Below are 27,450 nucleotides of genomic sequence, written 5' to 3'. Positions count from 1 at the left end.
GGCCTCAGCTGTGGTAGGTCTCGCCGTCGTCGGCTGCTGTAACGGAGGACGCTCGGGCCGTTACAGGCAAGACAGGTCTTCAGCCACATAAGAAAAGCGCTCACCTTGCCGTGGCTATACCATCGGCTGGAGGGATATCTTTCGGGATACGTAACACATTCCCTCTTATTTTAGGTTCTGAGCATGCTGTACACTTTAATACAATGTGAGTGGCAGTATCCAGCTTAGGGCAACGGACGACATGTGCCGTCGTCACAATCACAACAGATACACTTGAACCACATCGCAGCCTAATTACAGGATAGCTTTTGCAGCAATACGGCGCATGAGCATCGGGGTCCCCTCAATAAATGATCTGGCATCAGCGGCGTGGTAGGCACCCAATTAACTAGCCCCTCCCGTCCTTCAGAGATGCCAAAAATTACTGCGCCTTCGGATTTTAGCAGCACCTTTTATTTAAATCGACTTAGACCTACATGTTTCTGTGGCCGCCGATATGAAGACTAAGTCCAGCGCGTATGTCGTTTCTTTCACAGTTTTTTTTTTTCGCTTTGTTGCTGGATCAGTACAAGACAACCGGTGGTCTGTACGGTGCAACAATCACCAGTTACCTATTCCACGCTTAAATAGCCTTGAGAATATCCGCAGGTAACACAGGATAAATGTTTTATCCATAATTTGTACAACTGTTTTCATAATATTCATTTTTAGAACGTCTGTAAGTTTTGTTTACCTTGCTACAGGCGCGATCTTAAGTTTTCTTTCAATAATACTTGCTGGCTTCAAATTTTCCGCTCCAAGCCTGAGAATTGGTAGACATATAGAGCGTCTACATGTATTTCAACGGTGGTGGAAAACTGCTGTTCGTGGTTTGGAAACGCCGGCTAGATGTACCCAAGTCCATTGTCATCTTTCTCCACATTTTATTCAACTGGCCCGAGTCACCCATACAACTAAGTGACCTTCGTAAATGTAATCGTTTATTTGCTCACAGAGCCTTCTCACTGTGCTGCGCTTTCACAGCAGTGTAACCGGACGCATGAAGCACGCGAATGCTTCGAAACCCCTCCGCTATTACGGGTATCCGTGGGAGTCCGAGTTTCACGGTAACATGCCAACATTATGTTTGTCCTATGTGTGCTCGCCCCCGCTACCTGGCTCAACGCGAGACGCGTCACTCATCGCTCCGAGTCGGCACTCACCACACAATGACATCGTCGAAGGGAATTGGAACATAACGCGCGCGATTTGGCCACGCTCCTAAAACCACTTAATGTGGGTAATTTAAATCACCGCAGCTGTTCGTTCAATCTTAAATGACCAACATTATTTTATGTTCCTACGCTTTTCCAAAACAGGTGGTAGCTTTATTCGTGAGAGGACGCAGAAATAAAAAGCGCCAGTCTGCAGTCATGCTAATACTATCTGCATTGCAATTCAGCAGCCGCTCTTGCTTAAAACGTAGACTGAAGTGTCATGCCACCATCCCAGGTGCATCGTCAGCCCCCCTCCCGCATGTTTGCTCGAAGAACGTGTAGTCCTGCAATAAAAGCGAACAGCGGTTAATAAACGCGCACGAAAAGATGTAACCTAATGCAATATGCAAAGTGCAGCTAACACAACAAGCGTGCGTAGCCCGTCTTTTTTGTTAAATCTTATCGCATGCTCTTTATTTTTTACCTGTGTAGAGATTTCCAACAGAAATTACGCCTTACCAAGTCACGGTGGTGCAGAACGCATCTTCCGTGAATGTAGTGATAATAAAACAGGCTTTGTGCTGAGTTTTAATACAACAGGTTCAACTATTGCCCGCATGAATCGAAAACCTCACTATGACCTAATAGTGCCGTTCATATGAGGACGAAGATATTACGTTACACCTTTTCGTAAAGTGAGGTGCCAGTCAATCGTGTTGCTGAATATACTATTTTCGATGGCAGTCGGCCATTGACAAACGGCTTTTACGTACGACGCAAGACCTTGTGAATTCAGGTCCTAAAATTAAGTCACAAATTGTAGGCACGAAATTATATGCATTTTAGACATCTTGACGTTCACTAAACCGCAAGCTTCTCGGTTTATTCTCGGAGCGGTATTATGCTGAAAAAATGTTTCGGCCAATTTATTAAGACGCCATGTCAAGTGTTTCAGCGAAGATCGTAAACATTTCTTAATTATCATTATAGCCGATTTATTTTTTGCGCAACTCGTCATTCGGCCTGGCCGATATCAGAAAGTTAACGATAATCAGCAATTACGTCTGTGTCTAAAGTGAACCTCCCTTTTAACTTATACTTAAGCTATCGTGTTGCAATTCCGAAATTGAACAAGATTCTTTCTGATTTCAACATATCTGCACACACACTGGCTGCGAAATTGTGCCTCTTGTTCCATTGACAGTTTCTAAGAGAGTTTTCTTGGAAATCCGGAGGTAAGATTGCGCGTAATTTCAATCTTCTTTGTGTCATAATTTGAGGATGTCATACATAACTGCAATATGATAGAGTGTACATTCGCAACCAAATTCTTACACTAGAATCATTCGTTTGAAAAGGTACCTGCCAGTCGTTATGTTGACATATTATGACGAAGGCAAATGACCTATACAAAACAGCTCTTAGAAACTAAAATCTTCGCCGACCGCAGGGTCAGTATTCACAGAGAGTTTCATTCTCAAGTGGTCCTTCAGATAATGCCGTCACCTTCGCTAATAGTACGTCCGGCAGCAGGACTGGCTCAAATTTGTTTTTACGATCATCTCTATTGCTTAACATTGTTTTATGAATACTGGCCCAAATGCATAGTTGTTCGCACTCATTCTTAACATATGAATGACAGCATGGCTTCCATTTATAGAAGCAACAACATCCTTCCATTAAGTTTTTCAGTCAAGAAAAAAAAAAGGTGACTTAGTCTCTAAGATCTCATGCGTGGGGCACACCGTATCAGTAGTGCGACCGTCGCCGTTTAAACGCCATACGCTTCCGTGAACTTGAGAAACTTCACTGTCGTCATTATCACCATCGTCATAGGTCTTGACAAGGAGACCTTGACCTCTGCAAAAGCCAGAATCTGTCTATTGAGAAAAGCTGGACTGCTATGGAAAGTTAGCTTTTCCTTTTTTTTTTTCTCGAACATTAAACAAAAAAAACTTGATGTGTTTAACGTCCCTAAACTGCGCAGTGGTTTATCAAGGCCGCTGTAGAGGAGGGCTCCAGGATAATTTTGGCCATTTGAGGTTCCTTAACATGCATTCAAATCTAAGCACATGGGAGTTTTTGCACTTCTCCGAAATGGGGCAGTTGTTTCCGGGAATGTAACCCTCGACCTTGCTTTTTCTCGAAACTGCAAGGGCGCGTAATATGGCCAATATAATAAGGTGCTTACGATGAGCATAGTGGCCGCGATAAGGGCGGCCTTCATACAGACATCCAAGTCCATCGGAAACGTGACGCCAAAAGTGTCCGCGTCCGTAAAGAGCTCCTTCAAAATGCCGCTCCACTTCTTGGTGATCTTTCCTATGGCGGCGCCGTTTGCTGATCGAACCTTGTAGAGAAACACGTGCAGAATTACAGCAGCTATCCCGGTAATCATTAAAAACTGGCATTAAATCAACTTCACATGCCTGATTAGCACTGAGAAAGAATAAACCTGCAGACAATTCCGCTGTTTCTTGTTCGTTTCTTTTTTTCTTTACTTTCTTCTTTCTTACTTTCTTTTTAGTCTGCTTTCTGCGCTGCGTGATCCCTTCTTGGACACTTAGTTTCATAGTTAGATAGTCTTTACAGGCAAAATAAGCCATTATACACACATAGCTAAAATGGTTTTACGGAATCCACTAAACACATCGTGTAAACTACTCCATCTTCTTCTACATTTGACTCCCGTTTAGACAGACTCGACTACACCAAATTTTTCTATATGAGAAAATAATGTTAACATTCAGTTGGTATCCTCGAGACTGAATAAAAAAAACGCCTCAGAGAAACCGCCAATTCCGTTAAGACGAAGTTTTATAGCCGCCACTGGCTCTTGCTAGTCGGCTTAGCAAGAGGCCAGGATCGGAAAACTTCGAGGAGGGGACTACAGGACAAGCAAATGATGTACTTTGTATCATGCGAATTCAATAAATGTATCTTTTTACGTCTGTCTTTTCCTTTTAACCCTGTTGCATTTATTACTTTTTTTTGTACTTGGTATGTGGGCATACCAAGAATAATTAAAACCACTAAAAGCGCGAAGGACGAGTACTAAGAGAAAAGACGACACACACTGCGCTGACTTCCAACACTATTTATTGCCGTAGACACACACACACACACACACACACACACACACACGCACCTATATATATATATATATATATATATATATATATATATATATATATATATATATATATATATATATATATACAGCGTGTCTCGACTATCATGCAGCAGGATTTCAAATTATGTAAATGCCACTTAGCTGGGCAGAATCTGGGTTATGTTATTTTCCGTCGCTTGGACATACTCTGTTTTTCGCATTCCGCCTAATTACATAATTAGTCTTAATTAATCAATAAATTTCTCAAATATTATAATAAGATGAAAAGTGTCACAAAAAGCGCACATTACTGTCATATTATGTGGGAACTAACGGACTAACTACCCAGTTTTCTGGTGAAATCAGCTTCTATGGTCTCCCGCGTGATCTGCAAGCTGTGTTTCGCCTAACCTTCAGCCCATTCGAAGAGAAGCACGCAGTCCTAATCACGGCAATGGATGCCCAAATGGTCCTGTACAGTGTTATGCATGTTAAGAGCTCCCTTAAGAGCTCGTCTAAGCACCTGCCGGTGTGTCCAACATATTTACCACCCCATGACAGGGGAGTCTGGTAAACCACGGCTGTGGCGCGTGGCTCAGAACGGCTTCTGTGCTCAACAGAGCAAAGACTTCGATGCGATGTAGGCGCATTCACGCATTTACAGAATTCTGGCAGTTTTTTCCAGAGCGGAGAAAATCACAGTGATGGCCGTACGCTGCCCAATCTTTTACAGCCGATGGGAGACCATGAACGTACAGGAGGACTGAAAACCGGCGCCTTTCATCAGACTGACACCCTGACTGAGCGTTCTCATCACGTTTGGTGCGCTTAAAAAGTTGTTCTGCTACGACAGAAATTGTGGCCTTGGGTATCGAGTCCCAGATAGACGACCAACCTGTGCTGCAAGACGGTGTAGCACCGCACGCGGGCATAATTTCTTGAGGCTATTAACAAGGTATAAATTTATAGTACCTCGTCTAACAAGCTTTGAGTGTGCCGAGTTAAATGGCAAGAGTGGCTTTCTACTCCTCGGTTTGAAGACCCAGCACCCACGTTTGCTCGAAAGACACAGCTTGAGATCCAGAAAACGTCAAGAGTAATTTATAGGAAGCTCGTGCGTGAGTTTCAAAAGCAGCAGATCTTTCTTGAATGTCTCTAAAATTCCAGAAATAGCAAGTTTGAATGCGTGATCAGTACCATCAATAAACAATAGGAAGTCATCCACTAACCTAGACACTTTGACAACCCGAGACGCGTGCAGGTGACATTACATGTTGCGGTCATGATGAGCCAGATGAATATCACTTAGTACCGGCGCTAGGCGCGAACCTATACCAAAACCGTTCCCTTGAATATAATTTCGCTCATTCCATCAAGTAAACGTTGATTTTAAATAGGAAGCTAACAATTCAAGAAAACCGCCAACAGAAACACTGGCAGCATTGTGAAAGGCAGCTGATCCAAAACCGCATATGCAATCTTCAACATATAGTAACAGCGTGAAATGCGGAAGTGAATAGTAGATATCTTTAACATCAAGCGATAGTAGCTTGAGTCCCTTATCATTTTTTCTTAAAAAACAGATGCCTACGCGAGAATCCCTAACAAGGAAAGCATCGCCAATAATTAGAAGACTAAGTTTATCTTGAAAAAACATAGCCACAGCTTTCTGCCAAGCTTTCTACCTGAAAAGGGCAATCAATGTTAAACGCCTGTATACCTGAAAATAAAGATGACTAAGCTTAGCTTTTTAGTTCTTTCTATTACTTTAACTAGCTTCTCAAGGCAAAGGGCACTGTAAAGCCTTTTAGCTTTCGATTTCACGTTTGTAATGGAAACACTGTCGCCATGTTTAAAAATTGCGTTGATGGCAAGGGTGACCTTAGAATAAAAATCACCCAAAGGCAAGACAGCGAAACCACCTTTTTTCTTCAGAAGGTAGAAGTAATAAAAACTGCGCTTTCAGGAAAGATCCATCGGCTGAAAAAGATTCGGCAGTGTGCGGGCATCACTGTGGTTTTCTCAGCTCCGGAAAGCTGTCAATTCACGCCTGCATCTCATCGGAGTCTTTGCTATGTTAAGCACAGAAGACATTTTGTGCCATGCGCCACAGCCGTTGTTTACCAGATTGCCCTGTCATGCGGTGGCAAATATGTTGGACAAAGTGACAGGTGCTTAAACGAGCGCGTAAGCGAGCACCATGACAACGTTGATAACATTGTACGAGGCCATTTGTGCATCCATTGCATGGTTGCGGCTGCGTGCCTCTCTTTGAAGGTGCTGAAGTTTTGTCGAGACACAGATTGCCGCTCACACGGGAAACCATAGAAGCCGATTGCATCAGAAAGCTGGGAAGTTTATGCGTTAGTTCCCCTTTTATCGCGCTGACACCTAGTGAAATCATGTATCTAAACATATTTTGATAGTAAAGTGCGTTCCTTTTACACGTGACGATGTGGTTAGTACGAATGACTCGATGTTAGGATACCTCTTCCGTACTCTTCTATTTTCATTTTCTGTCCATGGCCCCTCATAGATATATACCGGGTGTTTTAAGCTTTACGGAATCTTTAGAAATCGTCTGTGGCAGGTAGCTTAGTTCTTATAATTGAGCTGGGTTATTCGATGAGGCGGACATTAGTAGCATGGGAAATCGAAACACGTATTCAACAAATTTAAAAAATTACTAATTAACTTCTTAGTTGATTACTTTACGGCACATATTGTAATTTACGAAGTGTAGCCGGTGAGCTCGTCAGGCGTATCCACTTGGAATACTTTTCCAGAATGACACCAGTTTGGAGATATATGCGCCATACAGATATGCGCCTACAGATATGTTTTATACATTGAAGCATAAAAGTAGCTCGAACGCCCATGTATTTCGTCCCACACTTTGGGAAATATCTCTAAACTGGTGTCACCCTGGAAATTCATTTCAAGTGGATGCGTCTAGCAATCTCATCAGCTACAATTCGTAAATTCCAATATGTGTCGTAAAGTAATTAACTAAGAAGGTAATCAGTAATTTTTGTGATTGGTTGAATATGTGTTTCAATTTATCATGCTACTGATGTCCGCCTCATCGAGTAACCCAGCTCAATGATAATAATTATGCTACCTGCCACAGGCGATTTTCCAAAATTCCGTAAAACTTAATTCTGAACACCCGAGAAGAAAGGGAACCGAGGGCGCGATTTTTATTAATCATATCATAAGAAGCTACCAAACAAAAAGACACCATGGACACCATGAACAACAAAGGGGAAATTACTTGCACTTACTAATTGAATTAAAGAAATGACAAATTAACGGAAATTAAAGTGGATGAAAAAACGACTTGCCACAGGTGGGGAACAATCGCGTGTCTTTGCATTACGCGTGCGATGCTCTTACCGTTGAGCTACCGCGGCGCCGTTTTGCCATCCCCTTTCTGGGGTATTTATGTCTTACTACTAGGGCTAAAGCTGGGAGTGTTAGCCAGCGCCACCACTCACAAACCTTGGCGGCGGATGTGAAACATCCTTTCTGCCGCAGGCGTCATGAGAACGTGGTCTTTTGGGGTAAGGCATCTGGTCAACAAACCCACATATGCTACCTGAAGGAATGAATGTTGCTGGAGTGGAGACCCTCGTTATGTCATGAACGAGAATTAAGGGAACCGAGGGGCCCAATTTTTATGAACAATTTCAGAAGAAGTCAACAAACAAAGACACTATGGACAACATAAGGGAAAGCATGTGTGCCCTGTACTTACTAATTGGATTCAAGACAGCATAAATTAATGGAAATTAAAGTGGTTGAAAAAACAACTTGCCGCAGGTTATATATATATATATATATATATATATATATAGGCGTGCGCGTGTGCGCGTGTGCGCGCCTGCGCGTGAGTGTGTGAGTGCGTGTGCGCGTGTGCGCGTGTGCGTGCGTGCGTGCGTGCGTGCGTGCGTGCGTGCGTGCGTGCGTGCGTGCGTGCGTGCGTGCGTGCGTGCGTGCGTGCGTGCGTGCGTGCGTGCGTGCGTGCGTGCGTGCGTGCGTGCGTGCGTGCGTGCGTGCGTGCGTGCGTGCGTGCGTGCGTGCGTGCGTGCGTGCGTGCGTGCGTGCGTGCGTGCGTGCGTGCGTGCGTGCGTGCGTGCGTGCGTGCGTGCGTGCGTGCGTGCGTGCGTGCTGCGTGTGTGCGTGCGTGTGTGTGTGTGTGTGTGTGTGTGTGTGTGTGTGTGTGTGTGTGTGTGTGTGTGTGTGTGTGTGTGTGTGTGTGTGTGTGTGTGTGTGTGTGTGTGTGTGTGTGTGTGTGTGTGTGTGTGTGTGTGTGTGTGTGTGTGTGTGTGTGTGTGTGTGGTGTGTGTGTGTGTGTGTGTGTGTGTGTGTGTGTGTGTGTGTGTGTGTGTGTGTGTGTGTGTGTGTGTGTGTGTGTGTGTGTGTGTGTGTGTGTGTGTTGTGTGTGTGTGTGTGTGTGTGTGTGTGTGTGTGTGTGTGTGTGTGTGTGTGTGTGTGTGTGTGTGTGTGTGTGTGTGTGTGTGTGTGTGTGTGTGTGTGTGTGGTGTGTGTGTGTGTGTGTGTGTGTGTGTGTGTGTGTGTGTGTGTGTGTGTGTGTGTGTGTGTGTGTGTGTGTGTGTGTGTGTGTGTGTGTGTTTTAGCTACGGCAATACATAGTATTGGAAGCCAGCGCAGTGTGTGTCGTCTCCTTTAGTCCTTGGCCTTCGCGCTGTAAGTGGTTTTAATTATGAATAACCAACTAGCCCAAGCCTCAAACCGTGTACCAAGAATAGCGTACTTTGAGTTCTTTGATCATCTTATGAAGTGATATGTTTGCATGGTCCCTTAGAGTTCATCTTCGGAGAAGTCTGCCGTTTATTTTACCTTTAGTGTACATGCGCCAGACAGAATCTAAAACCAATACGTGATTCTTAATAGAATGGCATAGGTTGATGGGCCAGTAGTAGTTCACAGGTCACCTTTAATAATTGTCCGTAGTCATCACATTGACTTGGCAGATAAATGTCCACAAATTTTCTATGAACATGCTATGTAAAAGCTTGTAAACACACCACATCGCACTTTTAAATATTTACTCACAAAGTGTACTGATTAGCTATTCTCATCCGTCTTTCGTTCCCACCTTATAATACAGTCTTCAACAAAAGTTTCGAAGCCGAGAATAGAGAATATCGGGCGCGACATCTGTGTAGAACAACCGGTGCAGTGTAGTATAGAGGAATAAATGGTTTTGTCAGTCTCAGTTGTCAAGGCTGCTTCGGAGCAGTGGAATTTTTACCGGGGCACCATAGCGCGGAACAAATATGTGTACAGTCACGTGGACAGTGGCCTCAGAACTACTCGCAAAGCTGGTTCGTGTTACGTGGACAGTCGCCTAAAGACTAGTGACACAACCAATTTCATTGTCTTGACTGATGTGACCCTATTAACACGGATGACTTTACTTTTTTTCGTTCTGGAAACGTTCGTGTCTCATTAGGGGTAGTCGTGTAGCTTACATGCGCCGACGCCTAAGTCGTACTCGAAAGGAAAGGGTAGACCCACTCACTTCGAAATCGACGTCGCACTTGCAAGGCATGCTGGAAGTGCAAAAGGGGCCCACAATATCCAGCACTCTAGTACCATTCCTGTCGTAAATTCCGTACGTAGGATAGCATATGGACCACCGCTGGCGTACATGACCGATGAGAGTCCCTGGTGGAGCCTGGACTTCCATTACCTGGAGACATCGCAAGGGCAACGAAAAGCTGTAGAGAATTGGCCTCTTCTCACTTAATCTCTCTTGTTTGAAGACAATTGTAACAAAAAAAGAAGTCTCCTGTTTTCATGATACAAGTGTACAGGCGTCATTTGAATGCTCTCTACACATTTTTGTGAGCTTTCTCAACAAATATTTTTCTCTAATATGTATTATACTGAAGTGCAGCATGATGATTTTTTATTTGTTGACTAGACGAATATATCAGACACAAAGCGTTAAATGTTCTCGTTTTCTTAAGAAAGACGTACACAGAGGTGTCTACGGGTGTTGTGTTCTCTGCGTTCAAATTACAATATTTCCTTCAGTGGGATTGCCATCAATCTCATAGACGAGGAAGCGCTAGTGTAATAAAATAAGCAACGACGCTCTTCATTTTCTAATAAAAGCTACTATTAATACAGGCAGTGTCAACACTATGCAGGGTCTTTTTTTTTATATTGTGCAGATGGGTTTGCACAGGGCTTACCCTACGAGCGACGGTCAGGAAAGGGCACGACGCTCCTCCACTCCGCAACGCACAAAGGCGCTATACGGCAGGGTTCGTCGACTCTCCGACACGGCGCAGAGAAGGCTCCGGAGTCAGATCGCCAACAAACACGGGTCTATTCACCCAAGATATAGCACAGTGCGACAGTCACGGCGCTTACGGGCCAAGGCTCACCGCAAGACAGATCGAGTACGCGCGCCCGCTGCGCTAGGGCTAACCGGGTAGTGGTCCGCCAAGCGCGAGTACGATGAGTCGCGAGAACAAAGGTCTCATGTAACCAGCTCGTTGCGGGCCTGTGAGCATCTGCAGTGAAGCGGCGAGGAAGCGCTCAGTGGACGAGAGCTCGTGTGGAGAGGGTGCCCGGGGGGCCACCACTCGGGAGGCCAATCAGGGCGCGTCTCGGTGACGTGTTCTCGCCTCGCGGGGCAAGTCCAATCCCGGGGGGAAGAAGCACGGTCTGCGCGGGAAAGTAGGTCCGGCGCGCTAGCCACGTCCGCCATATTGCCGTTACGGCGGCGGTTCCCGGAGATCGAGCTAAGCGCCGCGCGCGAGCTGGGGGTCGAGGCGCGGGAAGGCGCCTTGATCCCCACAATTTTTAGACCATAAATATTATTTTTTTCGAATATGTCATTAGTGCAGCTAACGTGGCGATTTAAGAGAGGAGTTCATGGGCGAGGCAGACGTACTTTCGCCTCTAACAACGTCAGCTTAAGAAGACTAATAATGAAAACTTCGTTTATGAAACTTTTGTAACACGAAACTCTTTTATGCTGGGTTTCCCGACTGATTTCCGGCAACGGATGTGAACGTCGGCTCCAGCGCCACCATCTAGGCGTGTTGAAGCGAAGTACTGCATCGTGATATTAACGAGCGCACACAGGGAGCGCTTCAGTAGTCACAGCGCAGCGGAGGCTCCAACGCGGTGTAGCCATATAATAAAGAACCAAGTGTAGCCTCGTGCATAGACTTTCATACAATAATTATACAATAAATAATCATCAAATTAAAAAGTTGTTAAAATCGTCCGATGGCACGATTCGAACACGCGAACTCTAGCAGAGAAACCCGATGTTTGAAACAATACGCCACGGACGCACTTTTTTCTTTAGTGGCATATATAACAACACATCCGCCAGCCTGTGTAAGGCTAGTTGGATTTACTTATGAACTTTCAACTGTGTAAGGGCATTCAATATTTGGAGCACTTCCTCTTCTGTGGCTTGGTGTTCAGCACGTCTCCGAGTTTCGTGACATACGCCATTGACGCATGCATCCACGCGCGACCTAAAACACCCTTATGAATTTATCGCGGGCAAGCCAGTGCATTGAGACGCTTGGCGCGTTTCGATTTCGCCACCTCTACAAGCTGAACCGTTGTAATTAGTAGCGATTGTGCGTGTTCGCAGCGTCTTCTGCACTTCGAGAAGTATAGATTGCTCTGAAATTTACATCAATGAAGGCACATAAAGCGCAATAAACAAAGCCACAAGAACGTCTAAAACCACAAGCACGAAGACTAGACAAATCCATGTATTTCTGTGGCCTCGTGTAGGCAGCTAGCGTCGGATTAGCCTGTGGCGCTTCGTTGCCTTCGGATTCCGGCTTCAACGTGCATCAGCAGTGCATCGCCTACTGTTTCGCTTGCGGTGGCACCACCTATGACAACTGCTGCGCGAAAAGGCGCACAAAGGCAACGACGTCGCCGGGCGAATCTCGCTTTGCTCCGGCGAGAGACACGCCAGCGTGAAGCAGAATGCCTTCGCACGTTCGCGGCGCACGGTGCGAACTCTGCCACTAGCATTCTTGCAGCTCTGCGTGCCGCAGGTCCACTCGCTGCCGTAACCACTACGGAGCTAGACCATAATGCTCGCACCTTCGCCGAAGCCACTCGCCAGCAGCACGCCGCGCGCCAAGCAAACCTGCCACGCGGTCGCCGGCCCGCAAATCGTGCGCCTTTCACTGCAGTGGACCGTGAGTTCACGAAGCAAACATGCAACAGCTTCTGTGAAGACACGTTTCGCTTTCGTGTTCTTCCTATTCCTATGAAAGAGGGACCAATGGATGGATGGATGCAAAACTTTATAAATAAAGTCCTGAGGTACGCGACTCAGCGCGCAGCGGGCCGCTCCTACGTTGGAGCAATCAATTTTTTTTTTATTAGTGCCTTGGGGGCATTTCTCTAAATGGCAAATTTAAAGGCAGTCACAGTTTGATGCACACACATTTTTAACAGCGAAGCTGTTTAGGCTGAAGGTAGTCCGGTGGTGTACGCAAAGAAACACCTCCGCCTGGCAATGACGTCACGGCTGTCGCCTAGCAACGGAGCGCCACCTCCTCGCCCCGCCGGATGGATGGATTGATGCTATGAACGTTCCCTTAGAAACGGGGTGGTGGGTTGCGCCACCAAGCTCTTGGTATTATTTTGCCTAATGTCCTACCTTTCCTTTTTTGAAAAAAAAAACACACACACAAATACAAAGAATTCCAAGCATCAAACTTTTTGGACCTCTACTGGGAACCCTGTTTCTGTACTCTCCGTTGTTTGTGGTCTCCCTACTTTTGTGCCACCAAACCTCCTACCACCTCTTACGCTCCAACCACCTTAAAGCTCTATTGCGGAATTGTTTACTTTGCCCCTGTTATCCCTGAGCCCAAGGACTTCAAGGAGGTCAGAGGAGGCTAGACTTGCAGCTGGGTAGATTTCTTCACATTCGAATAAAACATGTTCCACCGTTACTCTAGCTTTACCACAGCAAACACATGCGTCTTCGTCCTTGGTGTACCTCGCTTGATAACTACGCGTTCTAAGGTGTCCGATCTCGCTTCGAAAAGTAAGGTACTTCCCTTTGAGTTATCATAAATTTTTATTTCCAGATTTTTTTTTTTTTTTGAGGTAGTTAGTCCGTAGCAGGTTTCTTTTCCATTGCCGCCACCCATGACATTGTCTCAGCCTCTCTCACTTTGCGTTAGACGTTCTTTGTTGCCGTGTTGCTCACCATACCGGTCGCATACTTGCTGGTAAGCTTCCTAGTTCTTTTCCTCCACTGTGAGTCAATGTTTTGCCGGTACAAATTCCTGAACACCCTTGCAACCCACCTAATTTGTTCCATATTCCTCAGTCGTCCTTCAAAATCGATTTTACTCTGAGCATCCCTTAATTAAAGATTTATCCAGCCCATGCCGCCCTGCACCGCTTCATTAGTAGTCTTCTTGTAAGCGCCCAACGCAAGTCGTCCCACTGAGAAGAGAGAATAAACTTCTATTCACAAAGGCAAGGCAATTCTTCCTCGTTGGATGGGGCCCTCAGTCCAGGGCTCCATTGCCTTGCACGACACTGCGAGCCCGCTGGACCAGCTGTTGCTGTTCCTGCCGGCCTAAGCTGAGCAGTGCAGACTCCCAAGAGGTAGGGGTGGGGTTGGGGATAGGAGGAACACACCGTGGACTAGAGCATTCCCACGTGGAATGATAGACTGTTGGTTTGAATCCACACTGACCTTTGGTTGCCACCGAGTCCTCATTGTACCCCTAACTTCAAGCAAAGGACCGCATTTCCAAATGTAAGCCCTGGAACCATTTCACCATTCACTTACCCCGGAGCGCATCTTACCTTTGGCATCCCCATAGCCCGCTCCCGCTACAGCGCCACCTAGCAATGTCTTATTTAACCTCCGCAGCAGCGCCGCTCGCTCCTCCGCCACAGCTCTGCCTAGCTTCTCCCCACAGCCGCGCGGGGGCGAAGCTAGGCAATGACATCACTCCAGACTATATAGCTCCGCGTCACCAAGGCGCGGAGACACACTTTGCCTCGTGAGTTTGGGCCGAGCACATGGGTCGTCCGAAGGAGATCGTCACATCCGAAGAAGCGGAGAAGCGGCGGAAAAAGCCCCGCGCTGCCACTCGAGAGCGACTCCCAAGACTTCGCCCCGATCCAGAGTTTCCCCAGCACCGCCACCTAAGACCTAATAAAGCCAAGCTAATAGAAAGGCCAAGTTAAAGCTAACAGAGAACCAAGTTAAAGCTAGGGAAGGGCCACCAGCTTCGCTGTTTGCTCAGACTTCGCACCACTAGTGTGAAGCTGCCCCTATTTTTTATTGCGATAGCAATTATATAAACACTCCAGGCGCATTTCTGCCGTCGCCGTCACCGTGAGGTTCCGTATGAAGTCCGAAGGCGATAATATCCCCGCGCACCGTATGCTGTATGTCCGCGTGAAAGCTTGCGAGGGTGAGCCGGCGATCGCGGCTCAATCTCGCGCACGCAAAAGAGAGAAACGGGAAGGAAGCGCGCCGTCTTCCGTAACGCGCAAGGTTCCGGGGAGAGAGTAGGGAGGGGTCGCGTTCTACTCCGGTGCGGCCACGCGCGCACGCCCGGGCCGCTGTATCTTGAAAGCTATCTGCGTCGGGGACACAGTCCTCCATGCGCTGTGTTTTCGCGGCTTAGTTCGCATTGATGAGGGACATAGCATGAAGGTCAATTCGCTGGCTGCTGCTGCCGCGGTTCCTCACTCGAGCGTTCTGACGGCGAGTTTCCGCGGTCGAGTTAGATGTGTTCATGTTAGGTTGTGCGCGCGTGACACCATGCTTGCTCATTTAGTTAGTATGCCTATGTTTGCAAGTTTATAGTAGTAGTAGTAGACATTTATTCAGCCAGAAATTACAGGCTGAGCATATCAACCGCCTGGGCTGCAAGTCTACGCTGTTCTTCTTCCCCTACAGCGTCAAGCCAGTCGAGCCAGGTGGTGATGGAAGGGAAGGGGGAGGATAGGAATGCGATTGCTGAGCAGCGGGGCAGTAGAAAAGGCAATGAGCTAGGTCCGCATATGCAGAGGGGCAGTTGGGAAAGCTGGGGTCGAATCGATAGCGATAGAGAAACAGACGGGAGGGGGTAACCAGTGCATTCATTTGGACGTGCCGCAGAAGGCGAGCCTCCGGCACAGTGAGTGATGGATGAGGGGGAGGGTAGAGGCGCTTGTCGCGAGGGAGCTGGAGGTAGACTTCCTTGATGGTGCGGCGCAGGGAGAGTCGCCCACCGTCCTCCGAGGGCTTGGGCCAGGGGATCAACGGTGCCCGGTTAGCAGCGTCACGGGCGAGCTGATGGGCCAGCTCATTGTTGTCAATCCCTGAATGCCCAGGGATCCACCGAAGGAAAACGGTGGAAGGCTGCAGTGCAGAGACCGCTCGTTCGACCTCCTGTTGGAGTGAATGAGGTAGTGTGCGGTTCTGTATGTGGTGGATGGCGGCTTGGGAATCGGAGTATATTGTGTACTCTGGGAGAGAGGGAAGCGAGGGAAATGATTGTAGGGCATGGGCAATGGCAAGGACCTCGAGAGAGAGTGCATCCGGAGGGTGTAGGAACGGCCCGCTGGTGTGAGTTTCAGGTGCTGGGAGGTGGGGATGGTAGATAGCGTAGCCGCAGGAACCTCGAGGAGCCACGAAAGAGGCGTCCGTGTGGGCTACTCCTTGGGTAGTAAAGGGGGGGATATGGTGCTGCGCTGCCGCGTGACGACGGCCGGCATGCAAGACGGGGGACATATTGGACGGCAGGGGGAGGATACGAAGGTTGGGAGCCGGGGTGGATATAGAAGAGGTAAATGTGGAAGCGGGAATGGGGGATATACCCGCCTGGGCCAGACCCTGACGGGTAAGGGAAAGCCGGGCAAGCTGGGAGTCACTATGGAGAGAGAGAGAAGAGAACGGAGAGGGTGGAAGAGGCCTGTGGCAAAAAGCTTAGCGGTGGAGGTAGTAATAGGGAGGTTGAGAGCTGCCTTGTAGAGGCCTAAAAGGGCGGTTTCAAGGGTGTTAAGTTGAGTGTTCGTGAAGGAAAGGTTAAGGTACAAAGTACAGAAACTTGTTGAGGGCGAGCGCATGGGTGACGCGGCACGCATGATTCTCGTGGAGGCCTGAGCGCCGAGTGACCACACGCCGTAGAAGGTAAATTACTGAGTGGCAGGTCATGACAGCGTGGTGGAGGGCATGCGCATTCTTGGCTGTATGCAAAGGGAAGCCAAGCACTTTGCATTGGGGGACGGTAGGAATGGGAGAGCCAGAAAGATGGAGGTAGATGAGGGCGTTGTGCGAGCGCTGATATGCGGAGTGGTTGAGAAGAAGCTCGGATTTCTCCGGAGCAGGCGACAGGCCAGCTGTGGTCAGAAAGGAGCCGATAAGATCTAGCCCACGTTGCAGGGTGTCCTGTACGTGACCGGGAGAGCCAGACGAACACCAGGAAGTGATGTCGTCGGCATAAAAGATGTGGGTGGAGGTCATGAATTTGGGCTAGTTGGGAGGCGAGAGGGGTCATAGCAATATTGAAAAGGGTAGGAGAGAGAACAGCACCTTGAGGAGTGCCACGGGTGAGGACGTGGGGGTCGGACAGATGAATGTCGACTCGAAAGCGAGCCACTCGGTTAGAGAGGAAGGAGCGTAGATAAGAGTACAAGTGGTTGCCGCATCCCAGGGAGGAAAGTTGAGACAGGATGTAGTCGTGGCGCACACCATCGAAGGCCTTGCTGACATCAACAGTCCCAAGAGCGCGGATCTGGCTGGGAGTGGGTGAGAGGAAGGTATGCTGGAGGATCAAGAACATGTCCTGTGCACAGACGCTGCGTCGAAAGCCGATAAGAGAATGAAGGAAGAACTCTCTCGCCTCAAGAAAATCAGAGAGGCGAGTCAGAGCCATTCGCGCAAGGGTCTTGCCAACGCACGACGTCAGGGAGATAGGGCGAAGGTTAGAGAGGGAGGGATGTTTCCCGACTTTGGAATCATAGAAATGAGGGAAGATGCTCAGGAGCTCGGCAGGCAGCCGCTGTCCCAGGCCTCATTGAAAGTCTGTAGAAGGAATTTCTTGGCGTGGTCAGGAAGGTTGCGGAATGTGGTGTACCTTATGGCGTTCTCGCCGGGAGCGGAGGGAGAAGGATTAGAAACCAGGGCAGCCTCGAGCTCCCGGAGAGTGAAAGGGCGGTCCATGTCTGGGTTAGGATTGCCCGAGTAGGCTGGGTAGGAAGATGTAAGAGGGGGCGGGAGATACAGAGAGGTGAGCTTTTCAAAGACCTAGGAGGGGGTCCCCTGAGTGAGGGCTTTGGCTAAAGTGGGTGCAAGGGCAGGCTTAGTACCTAAGAGATATTTAAAAAGAGACCATGTGGATCGCGAGTGCTATGCAGAGTCGAGGCCGTCGCAGAGCGCACTCCAACGAGCATGCTCGAAGGATGCGCCGTGGGCGACTATCTCGGCCCGCAGAGCAGCAATCCGGGAGGAAAGTTGAACATTTTGGGGCTGGGAGCGGAATGAGCGTTGGAGACATTTAGGGCGACGCCATAAACGGAGAAAGTGGGGATCCGGGTCTGGGATCGGGTGACGTGAGCGAACGCGACGGCTACTGGCCGACACCGCTGCGGAGCTGCACGACGTCTAGTCGTCGTAAGATTCAAAGGACACGGAAAGAAGATTAGTGCGAAATGCCTGCCAGTCAGTGTGAGTGACTTGGTGCCAGCGAGGAATGTTGGAGAGGTGGTAATATGAATGAGAAAGTGGTCGCTGAGAAGGGTTTCGGCTGTGACCTGCAAGTGAAAGGAAAGGGCGCCCCGAGAGAAGGTGTGGTCGGGTGTCGGGGAGCGCTGTGAGACAGTGCCCGCTCAAGTAGGGGAGTCAGGATTATTAAGAAGAGTGAGGTGGCGTTCCTGGGCAAGACAATGGAGAAGGGGCCGGGTTTGAGGGTCTGTGGGTAGCCCCAGAGTGTGTGAGGAGCGTTGAAGTCGCCCCCAAGGAGGAGATGGGTGGTGGATGGAAGAGAATCCATGGAAGAGATGGGTGGTGGATGGAAGAGAGAATGGAAGAAGGGCAAGTGAGATGCGGGATGGAGGTTGGTAACAGACCACACCAGCTAAATATTTAGGGAGGCTAGAGGGGATGTCAAGTGGCTCGACGAGAACGTCGTTGCGCACATAAACGGACGCAAGCGGCGTCCCCGTCGTGGCGTGGTAGGCGCCGTAACCTGGGACGATGCGGGCCGTCCGCGTCCCCTGGAGAAGGAGAAAATGGGGCAGGGAGGGGCGGATGAGGACATACTGGTGGAGGGGGGTTTTATTAGGGGCGAAGCTCCTTATAGCGGCACCCGTTCGTCCCCGTCGTAGTAGGTAGCCACGTCTAGTTTTATGAATTGCTCAATAGATGGCGTTGTGTGTCCGTATATGTATGTATACCCATATATACATATATATGTATACGTATAGTATAACCGGAAGCCGACTTCCGCTTCCGGTTCCACTTCCGCTTCCGGTTTCGCTTCCGGTTCCGGAAGCCAGCTTCCGGCTTCCGGAGAACGCTTCCGGCGTTTTATGAAAAAGAAATTCCGAAAGTTGTGTTCGTAGCGCGGAATCGAACCAGGGACCCCTCGCTTCCGAACGCGCGGCGCTAACCACTACGCTACGAAGCGCACATAGACACACAAACCACGATGGCAATAAATACCCAACATTAACGAAAGGCCGCATGTCTAGCGCGTTTCTAACGCGTTTGTGCTAGCGCGTTACGGCCCGTGTAAGAAGCTGGTGTAAGACGCTGTGGCCTCTCCGCCTTACCTTCAACGCGTTTCGAACGCGCTGCCCAAGGCGGTGGCAAGTCAAGTTCAAGTCGAGGAGCGTTTATGAATACGGGGGTTATACTCTCTCAGCAGTCATGTGATGGTGTCGGCAAACGCGGTGCACGTTCCGGCATGTGTAAATGGCTGCGTAAGACGCTGTGGCCGCTCCCCCTTACTAGAGAGTACTGCACGTTTCTAACGCGTTTGTGCTAGCGTCCCCTTAAGCGGGAGATCCGATGATTCCCTCCGGAGCTTCGCCCACTGATCATCATTCACCCCGTGGATATGCTGTGATTTTTTATGGCAATCCCGAAGTCCGTTCCACGCGCCATCTAAGATAGGGTAGTTGTAGAGGTGTTTGTGGGGGCGCGTCCCTTTTTTTTTTTTGGCTGGGGGGAGAGACTCCTGCAGGGAGTGAAGCATAAAGGTGAAGGATTCCAATTGCTTGGATTGCGCTTGGAGGGAGGTGAGAATCTGTATAATCGAAGTTTCTAGTTGAACCAAGCGACTGTGGTGTGCGGTGGTGGGGGTTTCGACCAAGTCAGCCAATGGCGTGACCTGGGCATTGGAGGACGGGGTTATGAGCGTAGAAAGGTGCTCATTAAGCTTGATAAGCAGGGATGTTAGAGAGGAAGTGGTTGTCTGGAGGGTTTGTGTCAATGTGTGGATTTGCTATTGTTGTAATTCATGGGAGATGCTCTGTTGCTCGCGCTGGTGGCGCTCCAGCATTGTGAGCCTGAAAACATCACTGCCCCTTCCACTCCCTGAAGATGGTCGAACAGCGAAGCTGTGTTAGCTACACCGGGTGTTACGAGCGCGTACGAATGCGTAAACGCAAGTAAACGCAGATCTGCAACAGGAACGTATATTGAAACGTTGCGAGGCGAGAAGGGGCAGCGACTTGCGACGCTACTCGACGAGTGTTCTCTGTTTGGAACCTCCCGAGCCGCCACCACAGGCATAGGCTATAGGCTGCAATTATGGACGCCGCGCACGTTCGGTGGTGGTGGTGAAAAACTTTTATTTGTACGACAAAACGTACGAGGAGGTATGCTCGGGACGACCCTGAAGAGGCCGCCCCTTACAAACACTAGGTGGAGTCCCTAGTACGGGACCCCAGTGGCAGTAGCCGCCGCCTGGGCGCGCTTAACCAGGGCATTTTGGGCCCGTAGGTCAGAGCAGCCAAGCAGGGCAGCCTCCCAGTCCTCCCGGGTAGGGTTGGGTAAGGCAGGGTTGGATGGGCAAGCCCACACCATGTGGTAGAGGTCCGAAGACTTCTCCGCACAGTGCGGGCAAGCTCCAGTAAAGGCCGGATCGAAATGTTTAAGAGCCGCCGGGCACAGCATAGTGTTCGTGAAGAGACGGAGCAGGAGACGCTCCTCCTCCTTTTTGAGGCCTCTACACGGGTGGGGGTAGAGTTCGTGGCCGGATTGATAATAAGCTGTAATTTCTGTATACGAGTAGATTGGGTTTGGGGTGGAGTCCTGATCGGCGGGGTCAGAGAAATAAGGAGCCCGGTGAGAAAGTGCGCGGGCGGCAGCATCCGCTGCCTCATTTCCCTCTAATCCCATGTGAGCGGGAGCCCAAACGACGTATCGGGGGTCGGGGTCCCCGGTTCGGCAGCTAGATTGAAGGACGCGATAGGCCAGGAATGGTATCTGACCCTGTTCGTAGTTCCGACAGGCCCCTCGCGAGTCGGTAATGATGGTTTGAAAGCGAGAATCGGATATAGCCAACGCGATGGCGACTTCCTCCGCATATGTTATGTCTCTAGCGCGAAAGCTAAGGCCGTTAACTGTTTTGCCTTCGTGGACCACCGCGGCCGTAAACCATCCCCCATGGTGTGGGCCGGTGGCATCCACGTAGAAAACGCCGGGTTTGGAATCATAATGGCGCGCCAGGGCCTCCGCCCGAGCCAGGCGTCTGCCATCATGGTGTGTGCATGCCATGTTCCGGGGAAGAGGGCGCACGTGCAGGCATAGCGCCATTCTTGTGGCGTACGTACGCGCTCTTCCATCTGTCTGAGAGGTTGGAGGTGTAGTCGGGCAAGGAGGCGGCGACCCGACAGTGTCTGAGAAAGACGTGTGATTTGGTTGGTAAGATGAGCTTCCTTGAGCTCCCGATACGTATTCACCATCCCCAGGCCCAGAAGGCGCTGGTTAGAGGTGCTGACCGGGAGATAGGGCCCGCTTAATCATCTTTCGGAGGATGACCTCAAGGGCGTCCTCCTCATGCTTGCGGAGATGGAGGTATGGAGTCGAATACAAGATTCGACTAGTCACAAATGCATTAGCCAGCCGCAAGGCATCTTTGCATCTGAGACCCCCGCGCTTGTTGGAAACCCGGCGGACCATGCGGCCCACCTGGTCCCCCACCTTCCGCAGCTTCCCTTGTGTTGTGTCGGACCGGCGGTGTTGGTTGATGAAAAGTCCGAGGACTCTAATTTCGTGTTGTTCAGGGATTCGACCATACTCTAGAGAGAGAGAGCAATTTTGGACGTGCATTTGGGCGAGGGGCGGAGATGCACGAATTCAGACTTTTGGGGGGAACATTGGAGGCCACAAGCGTGAGCATATCGGTCCACTATGGTCGCCGCTTGCTGCAGGTTGGCCTGCATGTCTCCCAAAGAGCCTTGCGTGGCCCAGATGGTGATGTCGTCCGCGTAGAGTGCGTGTTGCACCCCCGAGACAGCCTCCAGCTGGGCAGGCAAGTTCTTCATGGCCAGATTGAACAATAGGGGGGAGAGGACAGCGCCCTGTGGTGTACCTCTGGACCCTAGAGTGTATGGGCCATGTTCGGTGTCCTGTATGTGCAAGTATGCGTGTCTCTGTGTTAGAAATTGTAAGACGTACTGAAAAGCGTTACGCCCGCAGTTGGTTTGAGAGAGATGAATTAGGATGATTTCATGAGTGACGTTGTCGAATGCTCCCTTAAGGTCCAAGGCCAGAACCAATTTGTCGTTATGGGGGCATTCGATGGGGTCTAGGACTTCCCGATTAAGTTGTAGGAGGACATCCTGTGCGGATCTGTGGGGGCGAAACCCGAACATGGTGTCCGCAAATGTGCTATGGTCTTCCATGAAAGTAGACAACCGGTCCTGCACCATCGTCTCCATTAACTTGCCCACACAAGAGGTGAGAGAGATGGGGCGGAGGTTGTCCGGATTTACGGCTTTGCCAGGTTTAGGAATAAAGGTGACAAGTGCTGTCTTCCATTCGATAGGGAGGGGCACTTCTCCCAGCCAGATAGAATTGAAGTATGCCAACAGTGAATTGTAAGTCGAGTCTGGTAGGTTTGCCAGGAGCTTGACTGTAATTTTGTCCCGTCCGGGTGCAGTGCCACGTTTCATCTTGGCCAGGGCTGCCTTCAGGTCATGGAGCTGGAAAGGTTGATCCAGCTCGGCATTCTCAGAGCCTGCATATGAGTATGCCGTCCCTCGGGTATCCTGAGTAGTGCACAGGTATTGGTCCCTGAGCTTGTGTGCTAGCTGAGTTGTGTTACCAGCCAAGCCGTTGATGGCACGCTGCAAGTGTTTCTGCGTTTCAGTGCGGGTTTGTGTGGGGTCAATGAGGGCGCGAAAGAGACGCCATGTGTTTCGGCTGGACATTTGTCGCGCAGCCGTATTGCAGCGGCTAACCCAGTTCGAGTCGGCGAGCTGGGCCGCATACTCTGCCGCCTTCTGGGTAAGCTCTGCTATGCGAGATTTTAGTTGCCTATTGTGTTTCTGATGGCGCCATCGGCGGACGAGGCTGTGCCGGGCTTCCCAAAGGTGGAGGAGGTGGTTATCCACATCCGAGACCGCCTCTGAGAGTTTGATGTGTGTTTCCGTAGAACGCAAGCTAGAAACCAATTGCTGGGACCAGGCCTGGTAGCCCTGCGTGTGTATGGGAACAGTGTCCTGCCAATTTTGTCTGAATTTCGTCCAATCTGGGATGTGGGCTTTTTTGAAGGGTCGTGCCATGGGGCGTGTGCGAATGGTTGTGTTGATGAGACAATGGTCGCTACCGAGGGTTTCCTCAGTATTGACCCAGTCGGCGAACTGAATGTTGCGTGTGAAGGTCAAATCCGGACAGGTGTCCCTGGTCACGGAGTTGACAATCCGAGTTGGATGGACAGGGTCAGTGTGAAGAGTGAGGCCCAGCGTGGACGTAAGCTCCGCCAACTTGCGGCCACGCTTCTCTTCACGGCGGTACCCCCAGACCCGACTGGGGGCGTTGAAGTCGCCCACAATCAGGAGGGGGTCCCGGCCCACAACTCTCAGCGCACGACGGAAGAGGTCCGCGAATGAGACGTTTTGGAGTTTTGGAGAGCAGTATACGTTGAGGATGTGAATGGATGGGTCCTGTTTGCGGAGCGGGAGGAGAGTCACCATTACGTAGGAATAGTCGGTTTGGAGGTCAAGATCGGCCTTGTTAGCTGTGTAATTTCGATGAACGCAGAGACAAGACGAGGGGTCCTGCTGGAACGTCGAATAGTTCGTAAGGGTGGCGCGCTTCCCTGGCTCTTGGAGGGCAACCACCGCGGGCAGATGCTCGAAGGTTGAGAGGAAAAGTCGGAGGTCCGCTCTCTTGGTGCGAAAACGGAGGCCCCGACAGTTCCACTGGGTTATGATGATGGGGGACGCCGATTTGGAGGGGGCAGAACGCCTAACTTTAGGGGTTCCCGCCATGGTTAGGTTGGGCGTTAAGAGTGAGTGGAGCTGCCCCAGAGCCAGTAGGCAGGACCAGAGTTTTGGCATCTAGGCCTGCCAGGGTGCAGTCTTCGTCATCGTCAATGTCTACAATGCGACGCGAAAATTTGGAGGGGCGGCCGGATACGTCCCTAAGGGGACCCGCTTTGCGCAGCGTGCGGAGTTGCGCAGCGACAGCTTGATTAACTTTACTCGTGATCAGCTCATCAATTTTCGCGAGCATCTGGGCCATCGCGGTGCCGATCAGGAGCTCCATTTTTGCGCTGAGGCGCGCCTCCATAGTCTCAAAAGAATCATGGCCCGACGGCTTCGGCAGCGTAATCTCACTATCCATGGACTCCGCACTGGAGGCGGAGGGGGAGGTAGGAGCAGACGGTGGGTTGGAGAGAGAGAGAGAAACAACTTTATTTAAGTGAAAAAAAAATTTCACTGAAGGATGGTGGTCAGGCGGTGCCTGGCCGCCACCTCCTCGGCTCGTTGAATGGCCCGGAGTTGCACGTCGAGGCTAGAGTTCCGGAGCACGTTATCCCACGCTTCGGGCGAGGGAGTGGTCAGGAGATCAGGCGGGGGTGGGTCCTCGCTGCAGTCCCAGAGTATGTGGGCAAGGGTGGCGGTCGTGCCGCACTGCGAACAGTGTCGGCTAAAGAGGTCGGGGTATATGTGACTGTATATTTGCGGGCAAGGGCACGAATGGGTCTGAAGGCGGCGCCAAACGATTTGCTGGGGTTTCGTGAGTTTGGGGTGCGGTGGCGGTTTTGTTTGGCGAGCGAGGCGGTAGTGTTGCGCGATTTCGTGATACGAGGTCAGAGGCTCGCCGGGGCCCTCCTCGGGATCCGTGGCACTGCCCGCCGCTCGGTTGACGAATCCTCGAGCTTGCCGGTGGGCGGCCTCGTTTCCCGGGTTGCCCGCGTGTGCAGGGACCCAAACTAGCGAGATGGGTGGGGGGTCCTCGTCGTCAGACTGACGAGCGAGGGGTTGAAGAAGGCGTAGGGTGCCAGGGGTGACGGTGCCGCGAGCAAAGTGAAATATGGCGGTTTTCGAATCGCTAAGTATTGTAGTGTAACCGGCAGATGCCGCAAGCGCGATAGCCGCTTCTTCGGCTTCGGCGGGGTTTAGGGCGCGGACGGAGCCGGCGATGCGTAAGGCAGTAGTCGTGTCCGAGGGAGTGCGGATAGCCATAACGCTGAGAGCGTACGCTTTCGACTGCGAGGTGTAACGGGCCGCATCTACATATGCTGCCTCTGTGCTTGAGGCGTAGGTCTCGTGCAGGGCCTGCGCCCTCGCCTGTCGACGCCCGTCGTGGTGACCGGCCAGCATGTTTTTTGGTAGTGGTTTTACTACAAAGCGTTGTCGTATCGGAGAAGGTAGGCCGATCGGGTCTTGGCCAGAGGGCGATGCAGTGAGGCCGATGCGATCGAGGATCCACCGGCCGGTCTTGCTTCCGCGAAGACGTTGTATTTGGGCAGTGCGATGTGCCTCAATCAATTCGTCGAGGGTGTTGTGAAGACCGAGGCTCAGGAGATGTGCCGTGGAGGTGGTGGGGGCAAGGCCTAGAGCTAGCTTGTAGACCTTGCGAATGAGTCGTTCGACTCTGTCCTTTTCGGTGCGTAAAAGGCGGAGGTACGGTAGGGCGTAGGTGATGCGCGATATCACGAAGGCGTGAATGAGTTGGACAAGTTCCTTTTCGCGCATGCCTTGCCGGCGGGCAGACACGCGTGCGATGAGACGGGCCGTCTGTGTGACCGCAACGGTGAGCCGGTCGAGCGTGGTGGTGTTGTATTGGCCTGTTTGGACGTGAAGACCGAGGATTCGCATGTGGTTCACTTGCGGTAAGGCCGTGCCATTTACGTAGACTTGGATGGTCGGTAAAGGGGGGTGTTTGATCTTGCGGCGGTCGGGAGGTCTAAGCAGCAAGAGTTCAGATTTGCTCTCCGAACATTTGAGGCCTGCCTGCGTTGCGTGGTGAACGACGGCGTCGGCGGCACGTTGAAGGGTCTCTTCAATCTGGCCATCCGAGCCCGTGGCCGTCCACAGTGCAATATCGTCGGCATAGATGGTGTGGCGTAAGCCGGGGATCTCGTCGAGTGAGGCAGGAAGTGTGCTCATGACCAGATTGAAAAGAAATGGGGAGAGGACTGCCCCTTGAGGGGTGCCTCTGTCCCCGAGGTTCATTCGTGCGGACGTGAGGCCGCCGGCCAGTGAGAGCTCTACCGTTCGGTTTGAAAGGAATTCACATACGTAATTGTACGTGCGCTCGCCCGGATGTATAGCGGCAAGGTTCGAGGCAATAGCCGCGTGTTGCACCGTATCGAAGGCCTTGTGGAGGTCGATGCAGAGCAGGGCGCGGGTTCCCGCGTGAGGCGGTGTCCGGAGTATGTCGTGATGTATTTGAACGAGTGCGTCTTGCGTGGAAAGATGGGCACGGAACCCCAGCATCGTCGGTGGAAACAGGTCGTTCTCTTCCGCGTAAGTTTGCAGTCTGGCGAGGACTACGTGTTCGATCAATTTGCCGAGGCACGAGGTGAGCGAGATGGGACGTAAGTTGGCGATATCCATCTTTTTGCCCGGTTTCGGGATGAACACGAGTTTCGCGTGTTTCCATTCTTGAGGTAGTTTGCCCGAATGCCAGCACTCGTTTGCATATTGCGTGAGTGCGACAACCGATTTGTTGTCGAGGTTTCTTAGTACTTTGTTTGTAACGCCGTCGGGACCAGGCGCCGAGGTCGTGTGAAGTTTGAGAAGAGCCGCATACATTTCGGCCTCCGTAAAATCGGCGTCAAGCGTGGGGTTTGGATCGCCATTGTAAGGGGGCAACGGTGGTGGCGGTGTATTCGGTGGGGCAAGGCCCACGTAGCGGTCGGCTAGCTCGGCGAGTAAGTCGGCGTCCGTTCCCGGGTAGTTGTGCAGGAGCTGTTGCAGCTGTTTCTGGGCTGACGACTTTGAAGTGCCGGGATCGAGCAAGTGACGCAGAAGATGCCAAGTTTTCTTGCTGCTCATCTGCCCGTTCAGGCCGTCGCACAACTGGCCCCACTGTTGCCGCGCGAGGGCGTGACTGTGGCTTTCGATATCGCGTGCGAGCGCCTCGATGCGGCGGCGCAGCTTCCTGTTGTGTCGTTGCCGTCGCCACCTGCGGAGGAGGCTCGCATGCGCATCCCACATGTGCAGAAGACGAGAGTCAGTCGTAGGCGAATCGGTGGCGGTCGCTTCTATCTCGCGCGTCGTGATGTTCACGTGCTCGTGCAAAGAAGAGATCCAGTCGCGGAGGTCGGTAATGGCGTCCGGGGCTTGCTCTTCGCGCAGCTTGCGGAACTTGGGCCATTCCGTGATGCGTGCCGTGGGCTTGGGCTTCTTGCAGACGAATGTCTGCACTGTGGTCGCAAGGATGTAGTGATCGCTGCCCGCAAGTAGGCCCGTGTTCTCCCAGGACGCTCGCGTCACGTTCTTGCAAAACGTGAGGTCTGGCGAGGTGTCGCGGCATACGCTGTTGCCTATTCGGGTGGGCGGCTGTTGCGGGTCGTTTAGCAAAGTAAGGCGCAGATCCTGCACGAGGGACCATAGCTTTTTGCCTCGGGGGTTTGTGTGCATGTAGCCCCAGTCAGGGTGGCGTGCGTTGAAATCGCCGAGCACGAG

General features: G+C 51.0%; 1 protein-coding gene across 1 annotated transcript in view; it reads right to left on the bottom strand.

The window, feature by feature from the left end:
* Positions 1–1,443: 1,443 nt before the first annotated feature.
* Positions 1,444–27,450, bottom strand: part of LOC119440606 (phospholipid scramblase 2-like) — a 55,525-nt gene continuing 29,518 nt past the window's right edge. Inside the window, exons 7-9 of the mRNA XM_049662981.1 lie at positions 9,857–10,027; positions 3,388–3,546; positions 1,444–1,540 (exon numbers count right to left, since the gene is read on the bottom strand). Coding sequence (XP_049518938.1) covers positions 1,475–1,540; positions 3,388–3,546; positions 9,857–10,027 — 396 coding nt within the window. The 3' untranslated portion in view covers positions 1,444–1,474. The remainder of the gene's footprint in view (positions 1,541–3,387; positions 3,547–9,856; positions 10,028–27,450) is intronic.

Source organism: Dermacentor silvarum, chromosome 2 (genome assembly GCF_013339745.2).
Source record: "Dermacentor silvarum isolate Dsil-2018 chromosome 2, BIME_Dsil_1.4, whole genome shotgun sequence".
Taxonomy (NCBI): Eukaryota; Metazoa; Arthropoda; class Arachnida; order Ixodida; family Ixodidae; genus Dermacentor; species Dermacentor silvarum.
Note: the sequence above shows the minus strand (reverse complement) of the source record. Positions and strands in the feature narration are given on the sequence as shown.